This window comes from Camelina sativa, chromosome 7 (assembly GCF_030686135.1).
Source record: "Camelina sativa cultivar CO46 ecotype springtype chromosome 7, ASM3068613v1".
NCBI classification, from domain to species: Eukaryota; Viridiplantae; Streptophyta; class Magnoliopsida; order Brassicales; family Brassicaceae; genus Camelina; species Camelina sativa.
In genome coordinates, this window is record NC_141886.1 from 33,759,224 (window position 1) to 33,785,048 (window position 25,825).

Here is a 25,825-nt window from a genome sequence, read left to right on the forward strand (position 1 = left end):
AATTGTTAAGCAAATATTTCACAAAGAAATGTAGATAATTTGTTTGAAGCAACGCACATATTTGCTACAAATAGACCATACAAACATATGATTTATGGGTGGAATGTCGAATGTGAACTTCACCCAAACTCACATTAAGATGAATAAGAACAATAGAGGATCCATTACAAAAGAGTAGTGAAGAAGAATAAACTAGCAATATGGAACTTGGATACAGAACTCAAAACCAAAATTTATTACAATAATAATTTAGATGAAATCTCACAATACTGGAACAATGTTTCTAATATATAGAGGATTATGTATTCCCCGTATATATATACGAGTTGACATACCTATTAGGTCACATATACACCCATATGAATTGGAACATTGGTGACGACAAATATAATCAAATAAAGAGAGGATGATCATACACACTGTTTCTTTTTTTTCTATTTTAGAAAATTGGTAGCAAAACTCCAAAATCAATAGAGAGAGTTATAAGTACAACAAGTAGCAACAATGGAGCCAATGCAGATGACAAGCGATGGTAGAAGAGTGGCATTCAAGAGATGGCCTCTTCCCAAGTATCCTCCCAATGTTATGGTTACATCCGCCACAACCCGAGCCAACGTTCCAGCTTCTGTCGACAGCAACCCTCCGTTGTATGTTCCTTTCGACAGCCTCGATGACATTACTCGTGATAACAACGACAGATTCACACCTAAAAAAACCAGAAAAAGCCATTAGAAATAGGTTGGTACTTTAAAGCAGAAAGCAGAGGTTTGTTTAGTTATTATACCTTCAAGCACTTCAGCAGCTACGAACATAACAAGACCTGAGATCACATATTGTGGAACAGTGTATGGAACAAACAGATTGAAACTGAAGAGAATCCCAAGGAAGACGATGATCTCAGATGTTAAAAGGATTTGCCTGTGAGAGAGACATTGCAAATCATCACCAAAATAACTATCAAAGTTTTGGATTCTATCATTAGGTATACAAAACAGGATCATCAAGCTTTTTAGATCAAAGTATTACATATTTGGTTTGGTTTGAGCTCGGGATTCCAAGATTACCTGTCTTCAAACATATTACTTATGTAACTTCCAACCAAAATGTTGATTGGCAGCACCGTGAGGCCAAGGCAGGCTAGGAAGATGGCAACAGAGCTTGTTGACCAACTAAAGTAGTATGAAGTAATGACACTAGACTCTGACAGTAGTATTTCCATTGCGTACTTGAGCATGAAGTAGATTAACAGTTGAACCTGACAACCAAAACAGACAAAGATTTCAGTCAGGTAAACTTTTAGAACTCCGAGTATTCTTCTATCAAAGTTATGTATTTTTCTGGATGTTGACGAGAACTGATGATGGTACCTTAACAGATGGAGTAAGAAGTTGGTAAGCTGATCTGAAAGAATTTGCAGGTTTGTGAGAATCTTCTTGAGATTCTTCGCTTTCATTGCAGTCCTCTTCATCTTCTGGCTTGATTCCTGAAGTAATCAGCAAGGGCTTTCGAAGACCTTCCTCGACTCTGCTACTTTCAACTCTATCTGTCACTGCATCAACCAAGAATCCAATTAATTAGTTTTTGTTACAATAATAAAAAAAAAGGAACAGCTTTTACTATCAACAATCTTCAAAAGCAGATTACTTGATGTTGTTTCATTGGGATTGGTTTTTTCTTCATCCTCTGTGTCACGCAATGGCTCTTTAAATGATATGCATAGCCATACCAAATAGAAAAGCCAGGCCACAGCCATAACCCACCCAGGCAAAGTAGACTGATTAAATGTAAACTTGTAGAACTTGAATTTGATTTGGAGTAAACCAGCAAGCGCCGGACCACAAGCCATTCCAAGTGCACTAGCACTCACAAAACCTGCTGATGCCTGCATTCGGATTCTCAAAGGCACACAATCACTAATATATCTCCGGTTCACAGCTCTTGCTGATCCCAACCTGCAAATTTAAAGGGTTATAGTTAGTTGTAGAAAAGGTTTACTCTTTCACACGATTCATAGGAAAATGTTTTAACTTACCCACAACAGACACGGCCGAGTAAGAGAAGCGTTATAGAATTGGCATCATAAGCCAACGCATACATTAAGTTTCCAATAAAGAGCGCAATGCTGCTAAACACAAGAGGTTTGAAGTAAGATTTGTTGGACCACGCGCTGAAATAAACTGATGAGAAAACTTGAGCGATAGCCATAGATCCAATGACAACACCGCAAACCGTTGCTGCAGCACCAAGGCTCATTGAATAGTCATCTGCTGTAGGGACGATGATATAAGTGTTGACCATGTACAAAAATGTATTTCCTAGATTCAGGAGTAACGAATTAAAATGGTAAGCCCGCTCATCGATAGCATCCTCTGAAGGAGTCACCAACTCATCTTGCATGATGAGAGCATGTTGTGCCAAGAAGTTAAGGAAATTTGTCGAGTGCGTTAGCTTGTCTACTGCGGTTTTTATTGCCTCAACCACTGGATCCTGCAGTGTTCAAGGCATGGATTAGGATTAACAAGAAAAGCTAAATAGAGGAATCTGAATTTATATATTTGAAATGTAGTACCTGAAGAGGAAGAACGGGTTGGTCATAAATTGAATAAAAGCTTCCTTCATTTTCTTGAAGCTCATGAAGATTGCGTGAAATTGCCCCAACAACAGCTCCTACACCCTATAAATTTTCCATACACAGAACACATTTCAGATCCGTAACAAGAAGAGCCTACAGATGAAACAGTGAAAGAGTGGTAAGAAAAAGTTAATTTACCACATGCTTAAAGACTTGTTGAAGCTGAGAGTAAGGATGATTAGCTCGGGTCTTCACGTAATAATCAGCGAATCTATAGCCAAACCGTTTGTCAAATTTCTTAAGTATCTTGCGCAGACCAATGGCGTTAAGCTCAACGAACTTCAGAAGCTGAAGAAGGTCTCGTCCAACGTCTCTGTATGATTCTCGTAGCTCAACAATTTTTGATATATCAGGCTGCTCAAGTATAGCATCATGAGTTTCCCTCAATATGGCTAATCGCCCTGCGAGCAACCCTTGTTGTTCCAACATGAAAAGGACAGTTGTCTCAATCTACAAAACGATGAATCACTTTCAATATCTCGAACAATTTTAACACTATGAAGGAGTTCCATGTGATCATCATCAGAATGGTTAACAACATCTAAACGTTTCATCTAATAAACAGAAACAAAACCTCAGAGATACACGGACAATAACAATTCAGTGAGAGTAGTATTCGAATAAAATCATCTTGACGTAACAACATACCTGAGTATCGAGCATCCTTGAGAAATCTTTGAGAACATGGCGAGGATGTTGAGATCCGCCTTGGATTTGCTCAGCATATTGCTTCACTTTCTTCTTCATCAATTTGTAATTGATGTAATAGCTACAAGGGAAACCATCAAATTATCATTTTGATCACAGGATAAATTATCATGTGGCTAAAACAGAGATGTCGTAAGAAAATGCATACCCTCTCCATTCTTCAATTTGTTTCCGCTGCAAATATTTCCCAAAGGCCACCATCTTTTTATCGCATAGAGCAGCAGAGCACAAAGTTATAGATAAGAGCCTGAGAAGAATGTCGAAATTAGAACACCCTGATACCACTTATATATAGATTTTGCATTTTTGTCAACGTTGACAAACCAAACAGAGAATGGGTTTTGTGGCATACGGAAAATGAATTAAATACAAATACATAATTATATTATCCAAAGTCAATAGCATTCATGAACAGTCATCAAATCCCAAAATGGAAAGGAGAGAACGAGAACATTTCCAAAAACATTCTTGACACATTCAAAAGCTCCTGAAGACTTAAGATATACAAATCAATCCACAACAAGCCTTACCCAATGGAGCTAACCAAGATATTCTAAACTCAACCTCATCACTACACAAAACAATCTCACGTTTTACAGTCAGTAATCAAGATAGTCACAAAGAAAGCTATACAAAAAGATTCAAGAGGCATAAGCACAAGTCAGATTCAAAGGATTAACGCGAACCAGCTTGAGGAAGTGAAAGAAAGAGTCAAGGACCAAAAGAAAAACAATTTGACTCGAGCACGAAGAGATCATAAAGCATCTAAAAGGAATAAACCTCAAATGGATAGTGAATTTGCTGAGTAATCTGTTAGTGCTCAAGCACAATTACAAATTACAGTTATAGAAACCAAATCAAGAAAATTTCCAAGTTACACTTTCTATAAAAATAAGCATTTATAAGAAAGTCAGCGGCTAAACATGGCTGGCTATATCTCAATAAGCAGCCATGTGCTTAGAATGATACGCTCACGCAGAAATCAATCACTGAGGACATTAAAATACCAAATCAAATCAAATCGAAATTTTTTGAAGAAACAATCAAAAACTCATCTCATTTTCTTACTTTAAAAACTCTTGCATTTCAGTTCACCACGATCCTTTTGTTCTCAGCACATAAGAACAAAACAGAGATCTTAGTTAAAAACTCATAATGTTTTTTTTTTTTACCTCTGGTCTCTCCTCTTGTTCTTCTTCTGGTTCTTCTCGAATACAAAATGCTGATGTTTCCTTGAGAGATCTTATACAGATGAAATCTCTGGGAAAAAAGAAAAGGATTATAATAGTGGAGCTTAAGGGATCAGAACACACGAGCTTAGCATTAAGGAAGGCCTACACAAAAAAAATAATAAAATTTTGGTAAATATTAAAAGTATAAATTAGATCTTAGTGGAGTCAATGATAAATGTATTTCCAAAGCAGCCAACTTGCTTTAGTAGGCCAAATTGGGTTTGCCCTGTTAAAAGAAAAGAAAACTCCACACCTAGCAAACATATAAAAAACGCCAAAAAAAGTTTTGAACTTTTTCTAACATGGAGTCGCATCAAACCATAGATTCTCTACTTTTGTCAACTTTTTCATTCTCTCTGAGCAAATCAAACAAAAAAAAAAACAGAACACAAATGCAATACCTTAAAGTGAGAGAATTGATTGGAAAAATCCAAACTTTATTGTCCTGATTTCGAGAAATAGATGACCATCAACGTGACAAACCTGAAATAAAAAAGACAACAAATCTGGATCAAAACATCGTTCTTTATACAAAGAAAAGAAAAGAACTGAGAAAGAGAAACACAAACCCCAGAAGAAAAGCTTCGATTTTTGTGTAGACCCAAAAGAACCCAGAACGATAAGAAAAAACAAAAGAGGGAATCTTGGAGAGAGTCTGGGGACTAATTGATCATTGGGGTAGATCGCAGAATCTTATAAGGAGAGTAGTAATGTGATTTCATCAAATCGCATACGCATTTACTCAGATGGACCCAATCATTGAGGACAAAAAAAAAAACTTGGAACATCAAATCGTGGCTGCCGAAAGTGTCCTTAATTTTCATGTTTTTAATAATGAGGGCTTTTATATAATTATATGAAACTTCTGGGGGGAACAAAACCTGAAATTTCGGGGTCTAAATGAAAATAAAACTATTTAAGTCGGCCTCTTATGGAAAAAAAAAAAAAAAAAAAGAAGTAATTAATATAACGTTGTTCCTGATATTCTCTGTCGTTATAGAAGATCATATGATTTAATTAAGCATATAATCCGAAACTGAAAAGGAAATATAGAAATAAAATATTTTTACAACTTCTTCTTCGATTTGATTTGATGTGTATGAAATGATATAAATGAATAGGCATGGAGTCGTGTAAAGTGTAGATGTGTCCCGTATGGCCCGTATTCAAGTTGTCTTCATCTTTTGTCATGGACTCTCATTGTGTCCGTATTCAATTTTTTTATACATAAAACGACACAATTTTAGTTGGAATATTTAAATAATTAGGTGGCAGATATTTTTTCATATTATTGCTTTTTTATATAACCATTAGTAGTGAGGACAAAAATATATGAGATAACTTGTTTTGGACATAAAACTTACCAAGAATAAACATAAAACTTACTATAATATTATTATGCAGCCACATATATATATATATATATATATATATTTAAACTCAATTTGTATAAGTTTACCTACAATAATCTATCATGATGGATCAGTGGTCCAACGTGATACTCATTTTCTAATAGAGGACCAAAATGACACTCGTAAATATTCTATTAACCCAATTATTGTATTAGAAAACGTGTAAAGACTAATTTTTTAATTACCATATATGTGATACACTACACATATTTTGTAGATATTGTAATACAGTATATTCAAAGTTCTAATAGTATATTCTGATATAGTTTAACTTATTTTAGCAGCAGAACGACATAGAAGTTTTAAGAACATAGGAGTATAAATCTAATATCAATAGCAACTTTTAGAGTTTGAATCCTAAGTTAATCTGATAAGTATTAATCTAAATATCATCATATAATACCTTATTTAAGCCGCATACCATTAAAGTGCTTTTACGACGCCTATAATTTCTACAGAATATACATGTATATATAACTTTGCATGGTGTCAGATTTTTCTTGGTTTAATAGGAATATATTAAATAACTTAGTATAAAGCATAAATTGCTAAGGCTGCACTCATTATCGCGTCTACATTTTAGTGGTCACCATAATTAAATCTTATCTTTTGATTTGCTAAGGTTTTCTTCTCTGATGCAGAATTGAAGAAAACGCTTTATGAGTAGAAGCCTAGAAGCTAGTGTCTGTGTGTCTAGTGGCATTATGAGTGCACGACATGTGTCTTTGACACCAAACTCTACTTTTGAATCCATTGCCATGTATAAATTGTAAAACGGCCGGAAAGTAATAAAAATACAAAATAAATAGCTAAAGATAAAACCAAAGCATAGCAAGTGCAGTTGTGGTCTTGTGGACCTGTGTAAGAGAGTATGAGAAGATGGCATTAAAAGAATCTAAATCGATCTTTAATTTGTTTTGGTGAACTGATACTCACTAGCTAGCTAGCTACTTCTTTTCAAAAAAATGAATATATAGTTTTATTGCTAAAGTGATTTACAAATATACTGAAGTTATATGTGGTTGATTACAAGGTGATTGAGAATACTTGAGATCGATATTACCTCAAAAACAAAACTTCTATATCTTTCGAGACAATGATTTAGTGCATTCATATATGATATAACCGGACCAACGGCTTTTGACGCACATAAAACAGTAAGTTGGTTGTTTTTGTATTAATCTGCTGATTGATAGGTTCAAAACAACTAGAGAAAGTAATTCTAAATATATTAAATATAACGAATAGACGTTAATATTTTAAAGAGAATTTTATAATCAACATAGTGAACGTTTACTAGTACAATGTACAATAGTCAGAATATGTAAACCGATCGTCTATTATTATCAATAAAGAAAAAGAAAAGAGTTGTAACAATTAACAACCACATGTTTAAAACCAGAAAGAAAAGAAAAAAAACAACCACATGTTTTGCGTCGTTTTGGGATCTTGATCCGAATTTGGCAGGGAACTGAATTAGGAATAATTAGGCAGGGATCTTGATAACTAGAGTAGACTCTTTAGGGGCCTCTATTGTACGTAGTCGTACGTAGCAGATTTGCACTTGGAGGTGGTGAATATATGGTGGATTCTTCTGAGCAGTAGATCAAAGTAAGAACGTTGTGATTTGATTTGCTGCGGTTAGTGTTTTTACCCTCTTGACCCTAAATTTGATTGGCATAATAAAGCCGTTTTGTTTAATGGAAGGATTCCACGCCTTCATTTGTTGTTCTTGTTGTAATCGGTTTATTTATAACTGTATGGTATTTTTAAGGAAAAAAATTGAAACCACATGTTCTATTGAATAGGGAAAAAAGAAAATAGAAAAAGTAATTGTGGTTTGCGACAAAGAGAAAAAATCACTAGCACAATGAAAAACAATTGTGGATTTTATTCAAAACTCAAAAGAGAAAAAAAGTTTCAAAACACTAGCACATTTGATTACATTTTTTATTTTTTTGGTCCTGTTCAATTCGGTAAAACATAGAAAGATGGATATATCATTGTTTTAATGATGGTAACTTCTGATTAAAAAAAGACAGTTAATGATATGATTTATAGTCATAATGATGTAAGAACATTAAATAGGTGTAGTTGTTTGATGAAATGATTACTACGTCTATAACCCTAAAAAAAACATATTTTTGTTAAGGATAATGATTCGATGATTCGATCACAGTCGCACAAAAAGACAAAATATGATACAAGGATCATAACCGAACTAAACCGAAAAATATCGTTGCATAACCGGAGGATACACAAGATGATTGTAAATAGATATAATTCACAAATTGTGTAAGAACTATACATCTTAACTAGAACAAAACCAGGCAGAACCAAAGAAACAAATAAGCTTTGATAAAGCAAAATAAATTTTCACCTCTCAATCTCTCATAACTCATAAGAGAAACAGAAGATGCCATAACTTATGAGAGCCGTAAGCGAACTGCATAAAAACCGATCTAAGCCGGGTAAAGAAAGAACAAATTGTATAAGAACCAAAATGATCATATAAATCAACTGTATGAAGACCGATCTAAACCGGATAAAGAAAGAACAGAAACATAACCGGGTATTTTCATAGTCAAACCGGAAATTTCCATGGTTTACAAAAACAGAAACAGAAATAGAAACAGAAACAGAACAGAAGCCTCCTTTGCCAGCTTCTCGTTGCTGCTTCCACTAAGTAATTAACCTTTAAGCCTTTTAAGATCCAAAAAGGCAAAGGTATTACATAGTGAAAGGAGCAAAAAGAAGCTTCGAGCAAAGGCAAAAGGCTTTTCCCCTACATTTCAGACACACTTACACATATCTTTTTCCCTACATTTTGTTCGAAATTATATATATATCGACATAAAGACAAGTCTTTCGTTTCCTTTTATTTTACGGTTTACCGGTGTTGTTTTTACGGTTTACCGGTGCTGGACTTTACCATTCTTGAGATACTTTGACTTGTAGAAGTTCATTTTCCCTGGTGCAATGATCTTTGTTGCTCCTAAGACACACTTGTGGTACGAAAAGTCTTCTGTTGTCTCGTCTATTCTTACAACCTCAAAGCAACGGGAATCCCCGTGCTTCGAATTAGCGACCTGCATTAAGAAACCGGGTCAGGATCTTCTATGTTTTCAAGGATTCTCTGAGTTTTTTCTTTTTCTTTTTTTTTTTAATATGATTTACCCGGATTCCTTGGAAGCCTGGTCCGATCTTCTCAGCCATGTTGGGGTGGAAGCACAAAACCATGCTGACAAAAGTCTCATCTCTCTCACTCAACGGAGCATTGATTTCGTAGCTGACAAAAACAACACATGTTATAATTTGCAGCAGGCAAAAGGAATATATCAAAACTTCGACACTGAGGTTGTGTTTTTCGACTTACTTGTAGAGTATGAGTTTCAGTGACCGGGAAAGATTCTCAATGTCGTCCCATGTAAACATCGTTTTAAGCTGTGACAGAGAAATCCCTTTCCCATTGAGTGCCTTGAAAGCTTTGGGAAATCCGGTATCAAGCATGTTTAGTGGCTGGACTGTGAATCGGTCTGATTTGTGCGCAGAGCTTGTTGCAAGCTTTGTCACTGTCTTTAGAGGTGTGCTACTCAGAACTTCATACACATCCACCGGTGTAGTAAACCCATGAACCTGATGCATGCATAAAGACACTCATTAGACCAATAGAAGTTGTGATCAAAACGGATTAAAAAAGTAAAGTTATTAACCTTTGGCGAAATGATGATTTCGAATTGATCTCCAGTTCCAAAACCAGGAACTTTTCCCCAAGCTAAGGCGTCGATAGACCCTTGAAGCTGGTCTATGACACCTTCCTTAGCAGCTTTGAGAAAGCATTGACTTGGACTCTGTCGAGATTAAGCAAGCATTAAGTATCAAATCATATCCAATATAAGCTTGGTATAAGGAATATAACTTGGGATTAGAAACATACCGAGAAGCATGCTTGAGTAAAAGGTGCAGGAGTGGACTCAGCTTGTCTTTGTTTACTCCAACCTTTGGCGTTTAATGCCACAAATTCTCCGGTAATAGAGAGACTATCAGCTACGAGAAGCAGATGTTCTCTTAGTATAGTCTTACCGGTATCTGACACCGCAGACTCCAAATTCTGCAGCCACAAAAAAAAAAAACGCTTAAAACTTTAGAAGCAGCGTGACCAAGAAAACAAAGAAATTGTTAAAGAAACCGATACTGACTGCTACGAAAATGTTCCGTCCAGCGTCTATTCCAAAAACCGAGCAGCATTGTCGGATATTATCAGGATGGCTTCGGCTCCAGTCAATCATGTCCATGATGGGAAGACAGGTTTCTAAGAGAGCACTCCAACAGTTTCTTTTTCCCCGATCTCCATACATTGTAACCCTCAAGTAAAGCTCACCTGCCAAATGATTCCCGTTCCTTTTTGGAGCTTTTGGACGGTCGGTCCACAAAACATCGACCTTTTTAATCTCTTGGTAACCTGCAAAAACAGATGAAAGAACTCATAACGATAATAACAAAACAAGAACTGTTCAGCTTGCTTGTCTTTTTATTCATCCAGTTTTACCTTTGACAGGAGTGTCAAGAAGAAAAGGGATCAAAACGAGACGAATAGCATCAAGTTCCAAAGAGGAGTGCTTTGAGGCTTCGATTACAGTCACCGTGATGCAAAAGCTATCATCCTTCATTGCCTTATCGTCTGAAGAGCAGTGGTTCCTAATCCACAATACATAAATGTATAACAAATCAGTGTCTAATAAAAACATAAAAAGCTATATAAAACATGTCTGATACAATTTCAGGGATGTTCTTACGTGCTTTGTATATCCAAATCAACTAGATTAAGCTTCAGTTCTCTGATCCTGCTCTTGTACTGCTCGTTTAATGAGGAAACAACAGATTCTGCGTTCAGTTGTTTCTGCTTCAGTAGTTTCTGTGAAATTAAAAGAAGAGGTTCATTAGAATCTGTTCATAATCATATATTGATGTATGTGGCTTTATGTGTGTATGAGTTTGTACCTCGGAGATGTGAAAATGGCAGACCCACGGGCTTAATGGTACTTCCGTGTTAGTACTTGGAGAGAATCTATGAACCAAAGAAGACCATAAACATTTGTTAAGAGATTCTTTTAACCAAAAAAGATTCATAAAGAAGTCAGTTGAAGTTACCAACATTATCATAGATGTTGAAACGATCTCTGAGAAACTAAGTTTCTCCAAGTGGTTCTTGATCTCCAGTGCCCCGTATTCAAACCCGTGCTTTTTCTTTGAAAGGGTTTCAGACAAATACAAAGACACAGTCTGTTCTCGTTGACCTTTCTTTGACCCACATTCCAAGGTATTCTGTAGAAAGAGATTAAAGGCTAATTAGAGAAATGTAAAAGATTCAAGTGTAAATGACAAAAGAAATCAGGAAGAAGAAGACCTTAAGATTCAGAAGCGGCGAAGTTTCAAGAAGGCTGACTGGCTGGTCCAGTGCGCTGTAAGCTGCCTCAGATAATGCACAAGCAGAGAGTGACCCAAGTGCTTCACCGGTGATCTCTTCAACGGGACCATCAGTCTCATAAGTAAACTGGACTACCTGGTTCCCGAAAGAATTTCTCACTGTACCATCATAAGCAGCGTATATGTCCCGCATGAAGAACATCAATCTTCTGCTCAGTGTCCCTGGGAGATCAGCATTACCACTGAATGAGCTGTCACGACTTGTAACTGAATGAACAAAAGATTCCAACGGATTCAGACCCGTTAGAAACGAATTCTCAATGACTCCATAAGGAACATATGACTCTGTAGCGGTTTTGTCTTCTCCCTTTGTACCGCCGCGAAGTGGGCTGTTAGGGTCGTTCCAAGAAGCACAAGTCAGCTTGCGCGGAAACCCAAAGGACAAAGCAACTGCAGAATTCTGCAGACCAATACACATACTGTGCTGAACCAGCTTCCCAATATTACCTTTGCTACCAGCTTTCGACATGATCAAAAAAGAATTGGATTGGTCGCCATACCTATACGCCAGTGCCTGAACATCTCTGTAAGCATCCTTAAAAGCACTAACTGCAAGTTTGCTTAATCTAGCTGATTTTTGTCTATCATAACAGAACCGGGCCAAGTCCCCAACTGCATCCTCTTCCTCGTCCTCCCCATTATCTGCAAGAAGATCTCTCCAAGATTCAAACATTAGCTGTTGCTTGTTGCAGACTTGTTCAGCTTCCAGCAATCCGTATCTAATCTCATCAGTCAAGTTTTTACGAGACTGCGGATCAGAGGAAAGGTACAAATCCGCCAAGGACACACTCAATCCTCGCATCAACAACCACTGAGATAGCATTTCTTGAGCTGAATGGATGATTTCAAGAACTTTCCCTTGGTCGTGTTTAAGCAAGCCCTGGATAAAATTCCCTTCTACATCCCGGAGCCAAGCTGATCCTTCAGAGGAAGACAAAAGCTCTCCATTACTCACAACCACATCATTCAGAGGGTAAGTGTAGTCAAACCCGGGAGGAAACAGCATCCCAAAAAGCTGCATTCCCGTCCATTGAGGCTCAGTGCTAGAAGGAGAAGCTTGGATTATCGCAGGCGGAGGAGGCTGAAATGGGCAGTACATTTGAAGCTGCTGGATCTGAGCTCGATTCAGATAACAGTTTTTCTCAACATTAACCAGATAAGCTGCCGTCATGCTGTCCTGTCCTAGAGAAAGCAAATTCCGACCATTCTGTCGGTTAATAAGCTGCTTATCCAAAGCAACAAGCTCATCAAGCTCAACCTTTGCTTGAATAGACTGAGGAATGTAACCGTGAAGACAATCTCCATCAAAATCACCACGAAACGGCAAACAGCAGATAGGATTCAGGGAGACAACAGAGATCGTAGGGAGGGTTCTAACAGACATTGCAATAAGAGAATGCTGATGAATCGAAGGCGGTCTGTTCATAAGCACTGTGTCTCCATCCATTAAAGGCCTGAAAATTTTGTCTCCAGCTTGGAGGTCGTCGATTTGTCGAATAGCCACCAAGATATCTCCTCTTCTCACAAGCACCTCTTTACGTAACACGAACAGTCTGTGGAAAACGTAAGCGACAAGCCGTTCCTTGTTCCAGTCGTTAAGATTCTCTGATACTTGAAGCCTTTCTGCTATCGTCTGGGGTATGCCAATCTCGTGAAGATTCAAGGAAGGATCACCAACTACTACTGTCCTGAATGAATGATCACTTCTTTTACCAAGCAGCACGTCTTTCATGAACCTTAGACCACATAGTGTAGGAGTGTCTGACTTCTTTTGGTATGGATTTGCTGAATCTTGACTCGAAGACACAGTCTCCGAAAAGAGCTGTGTGAAAAAAGAAACTACAATTACTAATACCTTCAACAGAAACAAGAGTTTAATCTATCAGAAAACTACTGCTTACTCTGGAGTATTGCATGCATTCGATCACACGAGAACTCAAATCAAGTGTGTTTCCCTGGAAGCCGATTAGTTTCCTGTAGATTCGAATCCGCTCATCCTATGAATTTGTAACCAAAAAAAACCGAAAAGTAGTAAGAGAACAATCATAGCATGGTGTGACTTGCAAACAAGTTACATAGAAAAGCGTATAACTTACAAAGATTAATCGGGCTCCGTTAAACTGATGGACTATTTCGGTTACACGGTAAGCGTTTGGTGTAACAGGAAGAGATGCCATACTTAAAGAGTCGAACATGGGGATGTCCTTCTTGATGAGCCTCTGATCAATCCCAGATAACAGAGTATAAGCCTGCAAAAAAAAAAAGGTGAAAATTTCAGAAAACTATATATAGTATGAAAAAATTTATCAAGTCTCTGAAGTTATACATTCCACTATTATGATATTACCTGTGCATGCGTTAGAATACGTTTGGTTTCTTTCAGACAGCTCTCGTCAATATTGGGGTCTTTTGGCAAAAAACTCCAATAGTCAGATGGCAATGTTGACACTCCCCGTTTCTTGAGTTTCATCACAGACTCTTCGTTTACTTCAACAACGATTCCGGATCTCCTGAAGACTTCTTTAGTAGTTACCCTAAACTTCATTAGAGGATAACCTGTATTCGACTGAAACATATAAACAAAAAACATGAAAATTAGAGAGTAAGAACAAAGTTTTTTTAAATGAGAAAAATTAGTTGTAATCAAACTACTCTTACGGTGCAATATCTACATCTATCAGGTTGGTCTTCTGTAATCTGTAACAACAAACAAAGGCGACATTAGTATAATGTAGTTCCAAAACACACAATAAAAGGATTTGGAAAGACTCTTGAACCTGAAACTGCTTTTTATGAATGTATTTACAGCCAGGGCAGATTTTGTTGAGCAACGCAGCTATCTCCTTGAGGAAGTACGGGTTAATTATCGGATACTGGAAATGTACAACCCCAAAATGCCCTAAACAGAAAGAAACAGAAGCATATTCAATGAACTGAACATATATGAGCCAAGAGATGCAACAACAATATTGCCAAAACCAGATTCTTTACGATACCTTCGCAAACTTTTCGATCTTTGCTGCCACAGGTTCTGCAGATAGCATCCGGATTTGGTAGCCCTAGCCGAGAATCAGTCACCTGATTCGCTGATTCGACCGGTATAACAGACATTTTCTCCTATAACAAGGTGCCATTACATTAAATATATGCTCAATCTACTCGAGGAGATTAACGAAGGACAACACTTACTCGATCATTATTATTTGAAATCCTAAAACCAATTGAGGTTAGAGTTGCCATGGGGACCTGAAGCTCCTCGCAATCGTTGTCCATGTTGAAGAGACTCCTACAAGAAGAGAAATCATCAATACGGCCAATCAAGATACTATAGTGAAAACATCAGTACAACCTTTAGTGATCAAATCTCCAATGTGCAGGATATGAAACAAAACCAGTATTAAGCATTTCATCAGCCAGACATAAACCAAACAACTCTATCTGACATATTGACCACTGAGAAACAGACACAAAAGGTTTTAAACTTCGAACACATATCATTAAAAGTTTACATTTACTTGATTAGATTCACTGATTGAATACAAACAGAATCTACCACAAACCCAACAAATCAAACTAGAGCAAAACTACACCAAAAGAAGGATTTAATCTTTTGAACTCTAACATTGATTGAAACTTTCGTACTTTTGGACCTTAAACTCATAAGCTAAAATCTCACTGATAGATTGTGTGTCGCCGGCTACAAGTTCTTGGGATCATAAAAGGAAAGAAATCGTCAAAAGGATCAGTTTTTTTATATATATGTACCGTCTCTAGTCATCAATCTAATGGTGCAAAAATATGAAACAAAAACCAATCTTTAGCTTTTCACTGACCAGACCACAAACCAAACAACTCTCTCTCTCTCTGGTCAAATATTTGACGAAAGAGAAACAGACAACTTTTGTTAATGGACAAAAGTGTTACCACAATCTGTCTCTGTGAGTAACTGGCCCCTATCAAAAAACAAGTTGAAGAAACATAGATTCGAAATTGAATTACTGATAGAATCTAGCATGAACCACCCAGAAAAGGAGAAAACATGTTCAGACATAGAAAGATACTAACTCAAAAAAAAAAAATTGTAGAACACACACGCACATAAAAAAAAAAAAAAAAAGATTCAAACTTTGAACACACATTATTCATGGACCCAAACCAAACAAAACAAAAAGTCACTGACAAGAGATAAAAGAAAAGGACAAAAACCCTTTTACAACTTCTAAGGCCTCACAAAAACCCTTCTCTCGCATTGAGACGATCTCTCTAAAACAAAGATTTCAGATAAGAACATGCATAGAACAAAGAGCTTAACTTTTCACAATCATACAAAATCAACAAGCTTTTAGGAAAACAGAACAAGATGTCCACAGACAACGATCGAACAAAAGAACCCAAAAAGAAAAGAAAAAAAAAAACAAGAAAAGGAATCAGAGAGAGAGAGATAGAGAGAGAGAGAGAGAGAGAGAGTGATCAATCAAGAAAACTCAAAGAGAGCAAAATTTACCGAAAAAGGTAAAAAACGAAAGCAAACCCAGAAGAGGATTGAGACAAAGAACAATGTAGTTACTTACTTGTTTCGTCGAACAGAGGATCTCACTTGGTAGTAATGATCCAATTGAAACAGTGCACTGATAAACAAAACCTTCACGGTTTCTGATTCCAACGGAAGAGCCCGGAGAAAAGAAGAAACGCTAAGAAGAAACCCCAAAAAAAAAAAAAAAAAAAAAACCTTTGAGAAGAAGAGAGAAAAGAAAAGAAAAAAAAATCGAAATCGGAGGCTTTTGAGAAGCCGCCGTTTGTATTCCCAAAGGAAACGGGAAAAAGTGAGAAAGCAGAGAAAACGAAGAAAACTCTTCTACCTATAAGTCCAATTGAGTCCCTTCTTTGGAATTTGAGAAGTAAAAGTAACCAAAAAAAAAAACAGAAGACGATAGAATATGAAATACCTAAACTACCCCTTAACTTGTAGCTCTATTTACCTACTTTACAGTCGTAGGACACCTTTACCTTTTACTTACTCGGTTTATTATTATTTTAATTTTAATTGATTTATGATTTTTTTTTAATGAGAATTATTACCTTATTTGTATAAACTCTGAAACTAGGAAGAAAAGCAAAATTTGAATAAACCTTCCTTAAGCAAATTTATTAGCTGTATTGTAGTTTTTATCAATTAGGACTAGTTTTTTAACTGACTAAAAGCAACTATTACTTTTTAAAATTGTTATAAATGTTGTAGTATTAAATTAATTTCTATTTTGTCAAAGAAAAACTCCATTATACCTCTGGTTTTTTAGTTCATAATTGTAATACTATAACTTTTATGGTTTCTTCTTATGTTTATAAGTACTATAATTACAACAAATATATAGAATATCAATCTTTAAATTATTTAAAAATTTACAAGTTTTGTTGGTGCTCATCAAGATATAATATTAAAAATCAGATTAGTTTTTACATAAAATTTATACTAGATTTGTTATTTTTTTTGTTAACACTTGTATATGTGAATGAAATTTTTGTATACGAAAAATCAAGCTATAGATTTTTTATATTTTTCAAACAAAACAAAAGTTTGTTATTTCCGTTTGTAAATCATTACTTTATGTGAGGAAAAACAAAAGTTTGTTATTTTCGTTCGTACATCTTTATTTTTAACGAAAAAAAAACAAAAATTCGTTATTTCTGTTTGTACATCATTATTTTTTACGAAAAAAAAATCGTTCGTATACCTTTATTTTTTACGAAAAAAACAAAAGTTCCGTATTCCTGTTAGTAAATGTTTATAAAGTTTAGGAGTTGGATGTTAAAAGAGTTGATTAATATTTAATAACTAAATAAAATTGAAAAATAGACTTATATATTTGATAAATATTGTTATTGGTATAATAAGCATGTAAACAAGGCTAAAATTAAATAATAAAAAATTGTAAAGAAAATCAGTTAAAAAAAAACCATTAAAGTGGAGAACTTGGTGACCCATAATGTAGGCCCACCTCACCTGACTAGACTATTAAAAATAAGGACATAGCTAGTAATAAAATTTTCTTCACCATGAAATGAATCATATATATGATGATATGATAACGCCTGCAATTAGCAGTTTCCTTTTAAAAATAATTTTCAAAGCAAATTGTTTAAAATAAGTTTTGTAATATTAATATACAATTTTGAAAAGAAGGTTTGATTCGTTCGCTCATTACAGCTTTCTCCTGAAACTCATCTTCAAAGAACCGTACAAAAGGTAGAGAAGAAGCGAAGTGTGACGACAGCAGTCAAAGAGGGTACGATTGTAAACTCATCAAACTTTCTTTTTTACTTCTTCTCTTTTTTTTTCACAAACTTTTTAAGCCAAAATAAAATTACAATATTCTCTTTCTTTTAGTTATATAATATTACTATTATTTCTTAACCGCACAATTATACGTTACTTCTTTTGCATTTTGCATGCATTAAAACGTTTGGTTTACGTTAAAAACAAGAATCATTTTTTGTCTTCCACAATTCACGCACGAGTCTCTGGATTTGTTGATTATAACACGGCGACTTCAATAGAACGAATCATGAAAAGCTACAAACTCGATCTCCTTCTTCTCATGCATGTACTCTCATTAAATATGGTGCGCGCATGCAAGAAATCCTCGTTTTCTTTACTAAATTTTGTTTGAGTTCTAATTGGCTTTAGAGCCATATTTAATTTTTATATAAAAAAATCATATAACTAAAAGAAAAAAATGTAGTAAAACAAACAATTCAATCTTTATTTCATTCATATATACATCTTAGTTTAGAAAAGTCACAATACAAATCAAGAAGCGTAATTTCTACGCTCAGTTTCTTTCTTTTGGCATTGGAACCTGATCAACCATCAACATGAATCGACAGTTGGTTACATATAGTCGCTGTTTTATTATTCTTTTATTCCTTTATATTTTTTCCCTAATTTGTCAACTTCTAAGGTATATTCATCAATTCGCACGCAAAAAGAATTGTGAACAATTTTTCCTAATGTGTCAATTATTAAGTACAATTTAGTATCATTAGTTAACTAATATATGATGGATAGAGTAAGAAGCATTAAGTTACAACAACATAACTAAATCTTGATGGAAATAAGTAAATTATAGTACTAGTAAATGTTTTTGTTTTCGAAAATTGTGGAAGTAAAAAAAAAGAACACCAAGGGTCTGCTTTTTGTAAAGCAACCTATAATTTCCCACTAGAATCTCATGTTCTGATATTTGCAGGAGGTAGTTTCTTATTTTCAGTTTCAATATATTTTTTTCTCTTTTTTTTAATTCCAACTTGTGATAATGAGATTAAAGATTCTTGGTTTCACTATAAATGATTATTGTATATATTTCTGACTCACTGTATATTTTGTTCCTTAATATCTCTCTCTATGACCAAATATGCACTAGATAGTCTATATTTTACTATATTCACAATCTATAAGGATATCATTCTTGTAACGTTTTCACAACTCAGGAATGGAAACAACAACTTGAATCTGCTGATATGGATCGAATGTTTCCACTTAATGTAATTTGCTAAGAAAGAAAGCTTGAATGTTTGTGTTAATTAAGTTTGTTTATGAGAAAATTAAAACTAATGAGAATTTTTTTAATGTTTTCCAAATATTTTTGTAAGGAACACACAACACAGACTGAAACATGATGACATTTAGAAATATAGATGTGATGAAAAGGCCCTAAAACACATCTAAAGTTGACAAATAAAAATGTTTATTTGCTTTCTCTACGCAGTTGATGTGACTTGACACACCCATACATAACACATCATGCATTCGTTTTTTTATGACATCTCATTTTGCAAACAATGGTTAAGTTTTTTTTTTTAACAACGCACTATGGGTGTGATACTGTGATATATAGATTTTATAAGCAGTGTTATTCAATCACACTCAATTATTTTTTTATCAATCCACTAGTTTATATGTTATATAATATAACTTATATTGTTATCCCATAACACCATTTAACGATCACCTGGTGTATCACAATCAATTTATGACCAGTTAGTTCTATAGTAATTATATATATATATATATATAATATCCTTAAAATATATTTATTTCTGTTAAACATGCATACGTTAGAACTAAAAGCTATATAAACTCTAAAAAATGAGCCAGCAATAAATCATGTTCATCTGGCAAGCCTTGATGTGGCCGTTGGAATCGGTTCCTTTATGATTTTGTTATGGCAATTGGATTATATTTTGTACAATGCTATATTATATGATGGTCAATTGAGCTTGTTTTGTTGAAGCTATCTCATTCTCAACCATATCAACGTTTAACAAAAAAAAATTCTAATAGGGGGATTTATGAATTTCTGAGAGTGTTAGATGTTGTCATTGAATTAAAAATGTAAATATAACATAACTAGAAATTTATTATATGAATTAAAGTATTAGTAACATGTTTCGTGTATACTCATTTTGTATCACAAAAAAAAAATCAGTTTGACATAATTCACACAAATTAAGAAAACTATGTAATTTTCTACTTTACTTTTATAATTAAATATACTAAAAATATTGTTTTTCTAATTAATAAAGTCAAATATAATGGATAAAAAAGAGAATTAATCTTAAAAAAAATACATTGAAAATACAAAAGGACACTTTTTCTAACAAGATAAAATGTCATTTTGACAAGGGAGAGTAAATATCATAATGATAAGTACAAAAATCTTAATACTTGACTGCTAAGAGAAAAAGATAAAAAAAATATACATGAGTTATCACATCTCATAATCATCTCAGTCTCATTAAAGATAAAAATATAATTTATTGAAGTTATCTCAATCATATTAACATTAAAAAATAAACTCATATAGAGGGACACTAACAAAAAAAAATATAAGGGGACTCTTAAATCTTAAAGAGTGTTAGGGCATCTCCAACCCCACTCTATTTTAGAGTCAAAACTCTATTATAGAGCAACATTTGCTTCAACTATATTCTATATTTTACTCTAAAATAGAGAAAATGATAGGATTGCTCTATATATAGAACAACTCTATTTTCACCTCTATTTTTTTACACTAACTATATTTTCAACTCTAAAATAGAGTAATACATTAGAGAAAAATAATGCTCTATTTTAGAGGAAAAAATAGAGTAACATATTGGAGATGATCTTAGATGTTTTTAGACTCAAAAAAATATAATTATAAATTAATTATATGAATTAAAATATTAATGACATATTTCATGTACAAATATTATAATAATAAATAAAATATTTAAATTACTTTAAACTGATATAAATTTATTAAAGGTAATAATATAAATTTATTAAACTGAAATGTTTTGTAATCTATAATCCTCTCTCATTCTAGTATTTAAATATACCTTTTAATTGTTATGTGATGTAATTTCCAAAATTTACTTATAAATACGAATAAATATTTGATTATCTATTTTTCTCTCTATTCCTGATTAGTTTAATTTTAAAACTTTTCACAAATATCAAGAAAACATATTAAAAGCTGATAGCATTTATTGTGATTTACAATTTTCTATAATTCTAAAGCAATAATAATATTTAATTATTTTCTTTAACATTTACAATTGATCATCAATAACTAATAGTAAAATATATATGGATAACTTGAAAATACATTTTTTTTTAAACTAATAGAAAAATTGTGTTAATAAGGAAGAGAGGAAATATGACAAATATTGTGTTAGAGAAGAGTTTTTAAAAAGTTATTAGTATTTCTTATAATCATCTTCCCAAATCAGTTGGTGTATGAAACTTGAAGAAAACCTTCCCAAATATTCATTAAAATTGTGATATTGTATATTCTTTTTGATAAACTAAGGATTATTGTTTCAATTTTTTTATTTTGATTAATTAGGTGCAATCTCCAGTTGAATCTAATACTGGTCCTCCAATACTTATAGAAATCTATATTTTCTTGTCACCTTAACCGTTCATAAGTGGTCAATGATGATTGAAATTGCAGTGGGAAGGGTTTGAACTTTGCCAGCTGAGAAAGGCACTAAAAGTGAAATCTTCCACCACATGACTACCACCGCTTGATCTTTATTGTTAAAACTCGAACTCGAGAAGCAGTGTCAAACACAAAACAATTAATTTAGTACTAAAAAATAATGCTACTTAATTGGGCATCAACTGATATAATAAAATAGCCAATCGGGTCGTGCGCTTGACAATAAAAATTAACTTGATGGTTCTAATATTATTAGAGTATCTCCAATGGTCCAATATTTTTGCCTTTATAATATAGAAACTCTATAATAATTATGAGTTTTACTTCAATCCACCTCTATTCTTACTTCTAAAATAGATATTGCTATTTTTTTCTCTATTTATAGAAGAATCCTTTTTTTTTTAACAAAAACTCCTCTATAAATAGAAAAAAATAACAATCTCTATTTTAAAGCTGAGAATAAAGATGGGTTGGAGTAAAACTCATATATCTATTATAGAGTTTTTAAGAAAAAATAGGAAAAATGATCGAAGATGGTTTTACTACTACGATAGATAAAAGGATTGCTTTTACGGTTTTGCCAAAACGGTTGGCTTTAAAAATTGGTCTGCCGATGTGAAAATGAATAAATAAAGATGTTTTTGCACTAATTAAACAAGATTTAAATATATGGGTATTACTTGAAAGAAGACAAGTAATCCACCCATTCGTGTTGTGGTTGATTATTCAATTTGTTTGCGACAAAAAGAGTTAGCTTATAGTACTGTTTAAAAATACTCTATGTTGAATCCATTACATATAATACAGGTACTCATATAGAACTAGCTTTACTGGATCCGGTTCAATCTAGAATCTAGTTAGTCAAAGCGTGGTTGCGTGAATGAAAAAAACGACACTGTCACATGTCTTTAGTCTATTATACACATAAGAAATCTTAATAAAAAACAAACAAGATAAAGTTGATATGCATGTAAAGCTATAGTAGTATTATTATTTAAAAAGTTGCTTTATAGGGATAATTGCTTTCTGCAAATGATTTTTTTCGTGAAAGTTTATTAAATAAAATTTTAATTTGAATACTTTAATTTTATAATAAGCTCTATATAATAAGACCATGTTTGTTTTTGGTGTAATGATCAATTTGTGACCATTGGATCATAGTCACTGACAACAACAGAAAAAGAAGAGAAAATATAAAGATACATTTATAATCAATCGTAACTTTGGGAAATGAGACATTTCGCATGTTAGATATATAATATATATACTACTACTACTAGTACTCAATAAGATTTTTCTAACAAAAATCACATTATATGTAATGCATGATCAAAGCCTATCGATCTTAAACTTTTTTTAGCTACTACTGATAGAAACCGAGTTCTATTTTTTTTAGTTTTTAGGATTAGTTTTGCATTTAATCCAAAGATTTTGTTTTCTGGTTATGAAAAATTATGATTTTATTTTGGATGTTTTGCCACCAAAAATGATGGATTTTATTAATTTAATATACTGACGTCAACACGATACGTCTTGTTGTTGTGAACATAGTAGTACACCTCTGGTCAACATAATATATACATACATCATTTCTGTCTGCTAGAAAACAGCTTCTTTTTTTAAGTTTATTTTCGGGTTTGCCATTTCATTTGCTCTAAAAGAATATTATTGAAATACTCCAACACAGCAGAGGAATGCTGAAAATAGCAAACAAACAATCAGTAGGAAGTAGGAACCGATGACTGACAGAGATGGAGAAATACATATTTTCTCGGTTATTTAGAGACCAAAAACAAGAAAAAAGACAAACGAAAACCAAGTCTTCTAAAGTTATGGGCCTCTTTAGATTTTGGACCATTGTTTTTAATATGTTTTCGTTTCAAAGCCCATTATTGACAATACATACATTGGCTTGTGAGGTTTTATTGACAATATAGCAACATAGCATACTTTTTAAGTTTATTGACAATATATAGCAACATTAGCATACTTTTAAGCAATGTTTTCAAAACCGGACCGGACCGGCTGTCAAACCACGTTAACCCGCGAACCGGCAACATATCTGGGTCGGGTTTATATCAAAACTCATAGAAAATTGAACCGGTAAAAAAACCATATCAACCCGCCAAAAAACCAAAAATCGGTGAAACCATTAAACCGGATAAAACCGGTTCTATTTATTTTGTAAAAATGAGTGCAATTAGTTTAATTAATTACCTTTTCTAGTTTTCTTCTTAGCAAATTAGCAATAGTAGGATTTTTTAGAGAATTAAGATTGAATGGTCTACACTCTTATTCTCTTATTGCTTTTAGATTTGAATTTCTAAAATATTTTACTAGTACTGGTTATACTTTGAGTTTGTTACACTTTGAATTTATTATTTTTTAAGGTTTTTAAAAAATATTATGATTATTGAAATATTTTATTTGGTATATCCAATTATATCATAGTTGTAATCATTGAAAAAAAATATAAGACATATCCATACATATTATTTATAAAAATATCATCAAAATCAATTAAACCCGGTTGATCCTGGTCGAACCATATTGACTCATGATCCAGAAGCTTTCCCGGTTCAGTTATCGGTTCGGTTTTAAAAACATTGCTTTTAAGTTTAATTTATTGACAACAATAATTTATATAATAAACATTGTACACATTACATACATGATACATGATACTACTAATTTGATAGTACATTAAGATTAAGGTAAATAATCCCTAGGAAATTTAGGTGAACTAAGAAAATAAACTTACATACAACATAGGCTGGACCTATCATTATCTAAGTCCATCATTATGCCCATTTTATTTTGCATATTATACGAAATAGCAAAGCAAACCATTACAAGACTTGCCTCACACATAAACAAAAACAAAAAAACAACACAACACCAAGAGAACCTTCTATCTCCCTCAGAAGATCTTAAACCCCCTGGAAAATCTAAGTTACCCCACACATACATACATTACATTTTACATTATATACGTATCGAAAAATACGTATTTTTGTTCTTTTAGTAACTCCAAAGTGACAATTCTTCGTAACACATTTCTTCTTCAGCGTACACACTCGTCGTATTCATATCAATGTACGATCTCGGCGGCGACATCAACGGCTCCTCCGCGAGCCTCGTCATCATTCCGGCGACTCCTCCGTCCGACGTATCAAACTCACCGGACGAGGGCAAAACAGTGATTCCGGTACTAAACTCCGGCGGCCTAAACATCTCCGCCGCCTCAGCCGCCGTGCGCCTGATCGTATCCGGATCGGTTGATTCCGGCACCGGCAACCGCCAGGCGGAGTCGGAGAAATTCAAACACGCGGATCTCCCGCGTAAGGCAAGAACGGCCACGTCGTGAGCACGCGCCGCCATCTCCGCTACGGGATAAGTTCCTAGCCAGACTCTGCGCTGGTTGATCGGTTCACGGACTTCGCAGACCCATTTTTCGCCGTCCCTACGCCGGACGCCTCTGTAGATTGGGTGACGTGTCTCCTTGAAGATACGTCGTCCAGCACGTTTCTTGGGCTTCATCTCCGCCACGTTGATACCGCAGTCTCTTTCCATCTCCGACCTGGTTCAGATGAAACAGAGTAAAAATGTTTGATAAGTAAAACTGAAAACAGAAAGGTCCAAAATTTCGAAGTTTATGAATTAGAAAATCTGATAAAAACTTAATAGTATTTCCAACAAACTTCATCGTATTGGATTTTTTTTATAGTAAAACTCAAAAGCTCTGCTTCAGTTTAAAACAGAGTAAAATGCAGAATAAGTAAACCAAAAAGCATAAAATACACAAAAATCCGACGGATTCCGAATAGAAAAACCTGAATTTACAAGAATTATCGTAATGGGTTCTTAAAATTTGAACTGAATTCAAGCTTTATTTTAGTTCAAAGCCTAAACTATAAACAGAGTAAAATGCCAAAAAAAAAAAAAAAAAACAGAGAATTGGGAATATCAACACAATAGTAAAATGTAGTAATAAGAAAAGCTGAAGTTACCTCGAAATTTGTTTTCTTCAATTGGTACTTGAAATCGAAGTGAAAGGAAGCTTTGTGTGTGTGTTTCTGAGGAGGTTGCTCTGTTTTTGTTTTTGGGGTAGTGAAGAAGAAGAGTGAAGTGAAGTGAGATTTTATAAGCAACCGTAGTGTGACCCACTGAGTACGAACCGGACGCGCGTAAGACGAATGATAATGATCTTCTTTTAAGTTTTAACTGTTGCACCAATGCCATGCTGGCAAATTATGACGTCTTTATATGTTTTAGTCGATCCGTTAACATTTAATCATATAGTATTTGATAAGAATTTATAACGATATATTTTCAGCAAACTTTTTTATGTGTTATATAGTAAGACCT

At 33.9% G+C, this 25,825-nt stretch overlaps 3 protein-coding genes across 7 annotated transcripts; all 3 read right to left on the reverse strand.

The window, feature by feature from the left end:
* Nucleotides 1-212: 212 nt before the first annotated feature.
* LOC104705196 (SPX domain-containing membrane protein At1g63010) lies at nucleotides 213-5,774 on the reverse strand. Of its 5 annotated transcripts, XM_087457652.1 has the most exons (14): nucleotides 5,142-5,763; nucleotides 5,009-5,055; nucleotides 4,826-4,928; nucleotides 4,513-4,674; nucleotides 3,489-3,587; nucleotides 3,281-3,401; nucleotides 2,771-3,082; nucleotides 2,570-2,674; nucleotides 2,033-2,487; nucleotides 1,645-1,952; nucleotides 1,368-1,549; nucleotides 1,065-1,255; nucleotides 785-918; nucleotides 213-706 (listed from the first exon to the last, which is right to left on the reverse strand). In XM_087457652.1, the coding sequence occupies exons 5-14, from the start codon at nucleotides 3,539-3,541 to the stop codon at nucleotides 468-470; spliced, it is 2,100 nt and encodes a 699-aa protein (XP_087313778.1). In that variant the 5' UTR covers nucleotides 3,542-3,587; nucleotides 4,513-4,674; nucleotides 4,826-4,928; nucleotides 5,009-5,055; nucleotides 5,142-5,763; the 3' UTR covers nucleotides 213-467. The 5 variants fall into 5 exon arrangements, with proteins under 5 accessions (XP_087313778.1, XP_087313777.1, XP_087313779.1 ...); XM_087457651.1 differs by lacking the exon at nucleotides 4,826-4,928 and having other exon boundaries at nucleotides 4,974-5,055; nucleotides 5,142-5,774; XM_087457653.1 differs by lacking the exon at nucleotides 4,826-4,928 and having other exon boundaries at nucleotides 4,513-4,600; nucleotides 4,974-5,055.
* Nucleotides 5,775-8,538: 2,764 nt separating this feature from the next.
* LOC104703915 (DNA-directed RNA polymerase IV subunit 1) lies at nucleotides 8,539-16,470 on the reverse strand. The gene is made up of 19 exons (XM_010420005.3): nucleotides 16,043-16,470; nucleotides 14,661-14,757; nucleotides 14,468-14,588; nucleotides 14,249-14,370; nucleotides 14,130-14,168; nucleotides 13,819-14,037; nucleotides 13,568-13,720; nucleotides 13,373-13,468; nucleotides 11,392-13,293; nucleotides 11,140-11,309; nucleotides 10,986-11,052; nucleotides 10,781-10,899; nucleotides 10,534-10,682; nucleotides 10,184-10,446; nucleotides 9,922-10,095; nucleotides 9,698-9,835; nucleotides 9,361-9,620; nucleotides 9,162-9,273; nucleotides 8,539-9,073 (listed from the first exon to the last, which is right to left on the reverse strand). The coding sequence occupies exons 2-19, from the start codon at nucleotides 14,742-14,744 to the stop codon at nucleotides 8,897-8,899; spliced, it is 4,365 nt and encodes a 1,454-aa protein (XP_010418307.1). The 5' UTR covers nucleotides 14,745-14,757; nucleotides 16,043-16,470; the 3' UTR covers nucleotides 8,539-8,896.
* A 7,597-nt stretch (nucleotides 16,471-24,067) lies between these two features.
* LOC104703916 (dehydration-responsive element-binding protein 1E) lies at nucleotides 24,068-25,570 on the reverse strand. Its single transcript, XM_010420007.3, has 2 exons — nucleotides 25,468-25,570; nucleotides 24,068-25,037 (listed from the first exon to the last, which is right to left on the reverse strand). The coding sequence occupies exon 2, from the start codon at nucleotides 25,028-25,030 to the stop codon at nucleotides 24,479-24,481; it is 552 nt and encodes a 183-aa protein (XP_010418309.1). The 5' UTR covers nucleotides 25,031-25,037; nucleotides 25,468-25,570; the 3' UTR covers nucleotides 24,068-24,478.
* Between the last annotated feature and the right edge of the window lie 255 nt (nucleotides 25,571-25,825).

What these genes read in the sequence shown, in the direction of transcription:
- LOC104705196 (XM_087457650.1), bottom strand. An exon ending in CAAATTGAAGAATGGAGAGG is followed by an intron (nt 3,402 to 3,488) that starts GTATGCATTTTC and finishes TTTCCCTTGTAG; the next exon opens with CTATTACATCAATTACAAAT. An exon ending in AGTAATATGTTTGAAGACAG is followed by an intron (nt 919 to 1,064) that starts GTAATCTTGGAA and finishes TCTCTCTCACAG; the next exon opens with GCAAATCCTTTTAACATCTG.
- LOC104703916 (XM_010420007.3), bottom strand. Translation starts at nt 25,030, where the DNA reads ATGGAAAGAGACTGCGGTATCAACGTGGCGGAGATGAAGCCCAAGAAA.
- LOC104703915 (XM_010420005.3), bottom strand. Translation starts at nt 14,744, where the DNA reads ATGGACAACGATTGCGAGGAGCTTCAGGTCCCCATGGCAACTCTAACC. An exon ending in TTACTCAAGCATGCTTCTCG is followed by an intron (nt 9,836 to 9,921) that starts GTATGTTTCTAA and finishes TAATCTCGACAG; the next exon opens with AGTCCAAGTCAATGCTTTCT. An exon ending in CTGAAACTCATACTCTACAA is followed by an intron (nt 9,274 to 9,360) that starts GTAAGTCGAAAA and finishes TGTTTTTGTCAG; the next exon opens with CTACGAAATCAATGCTCCGT.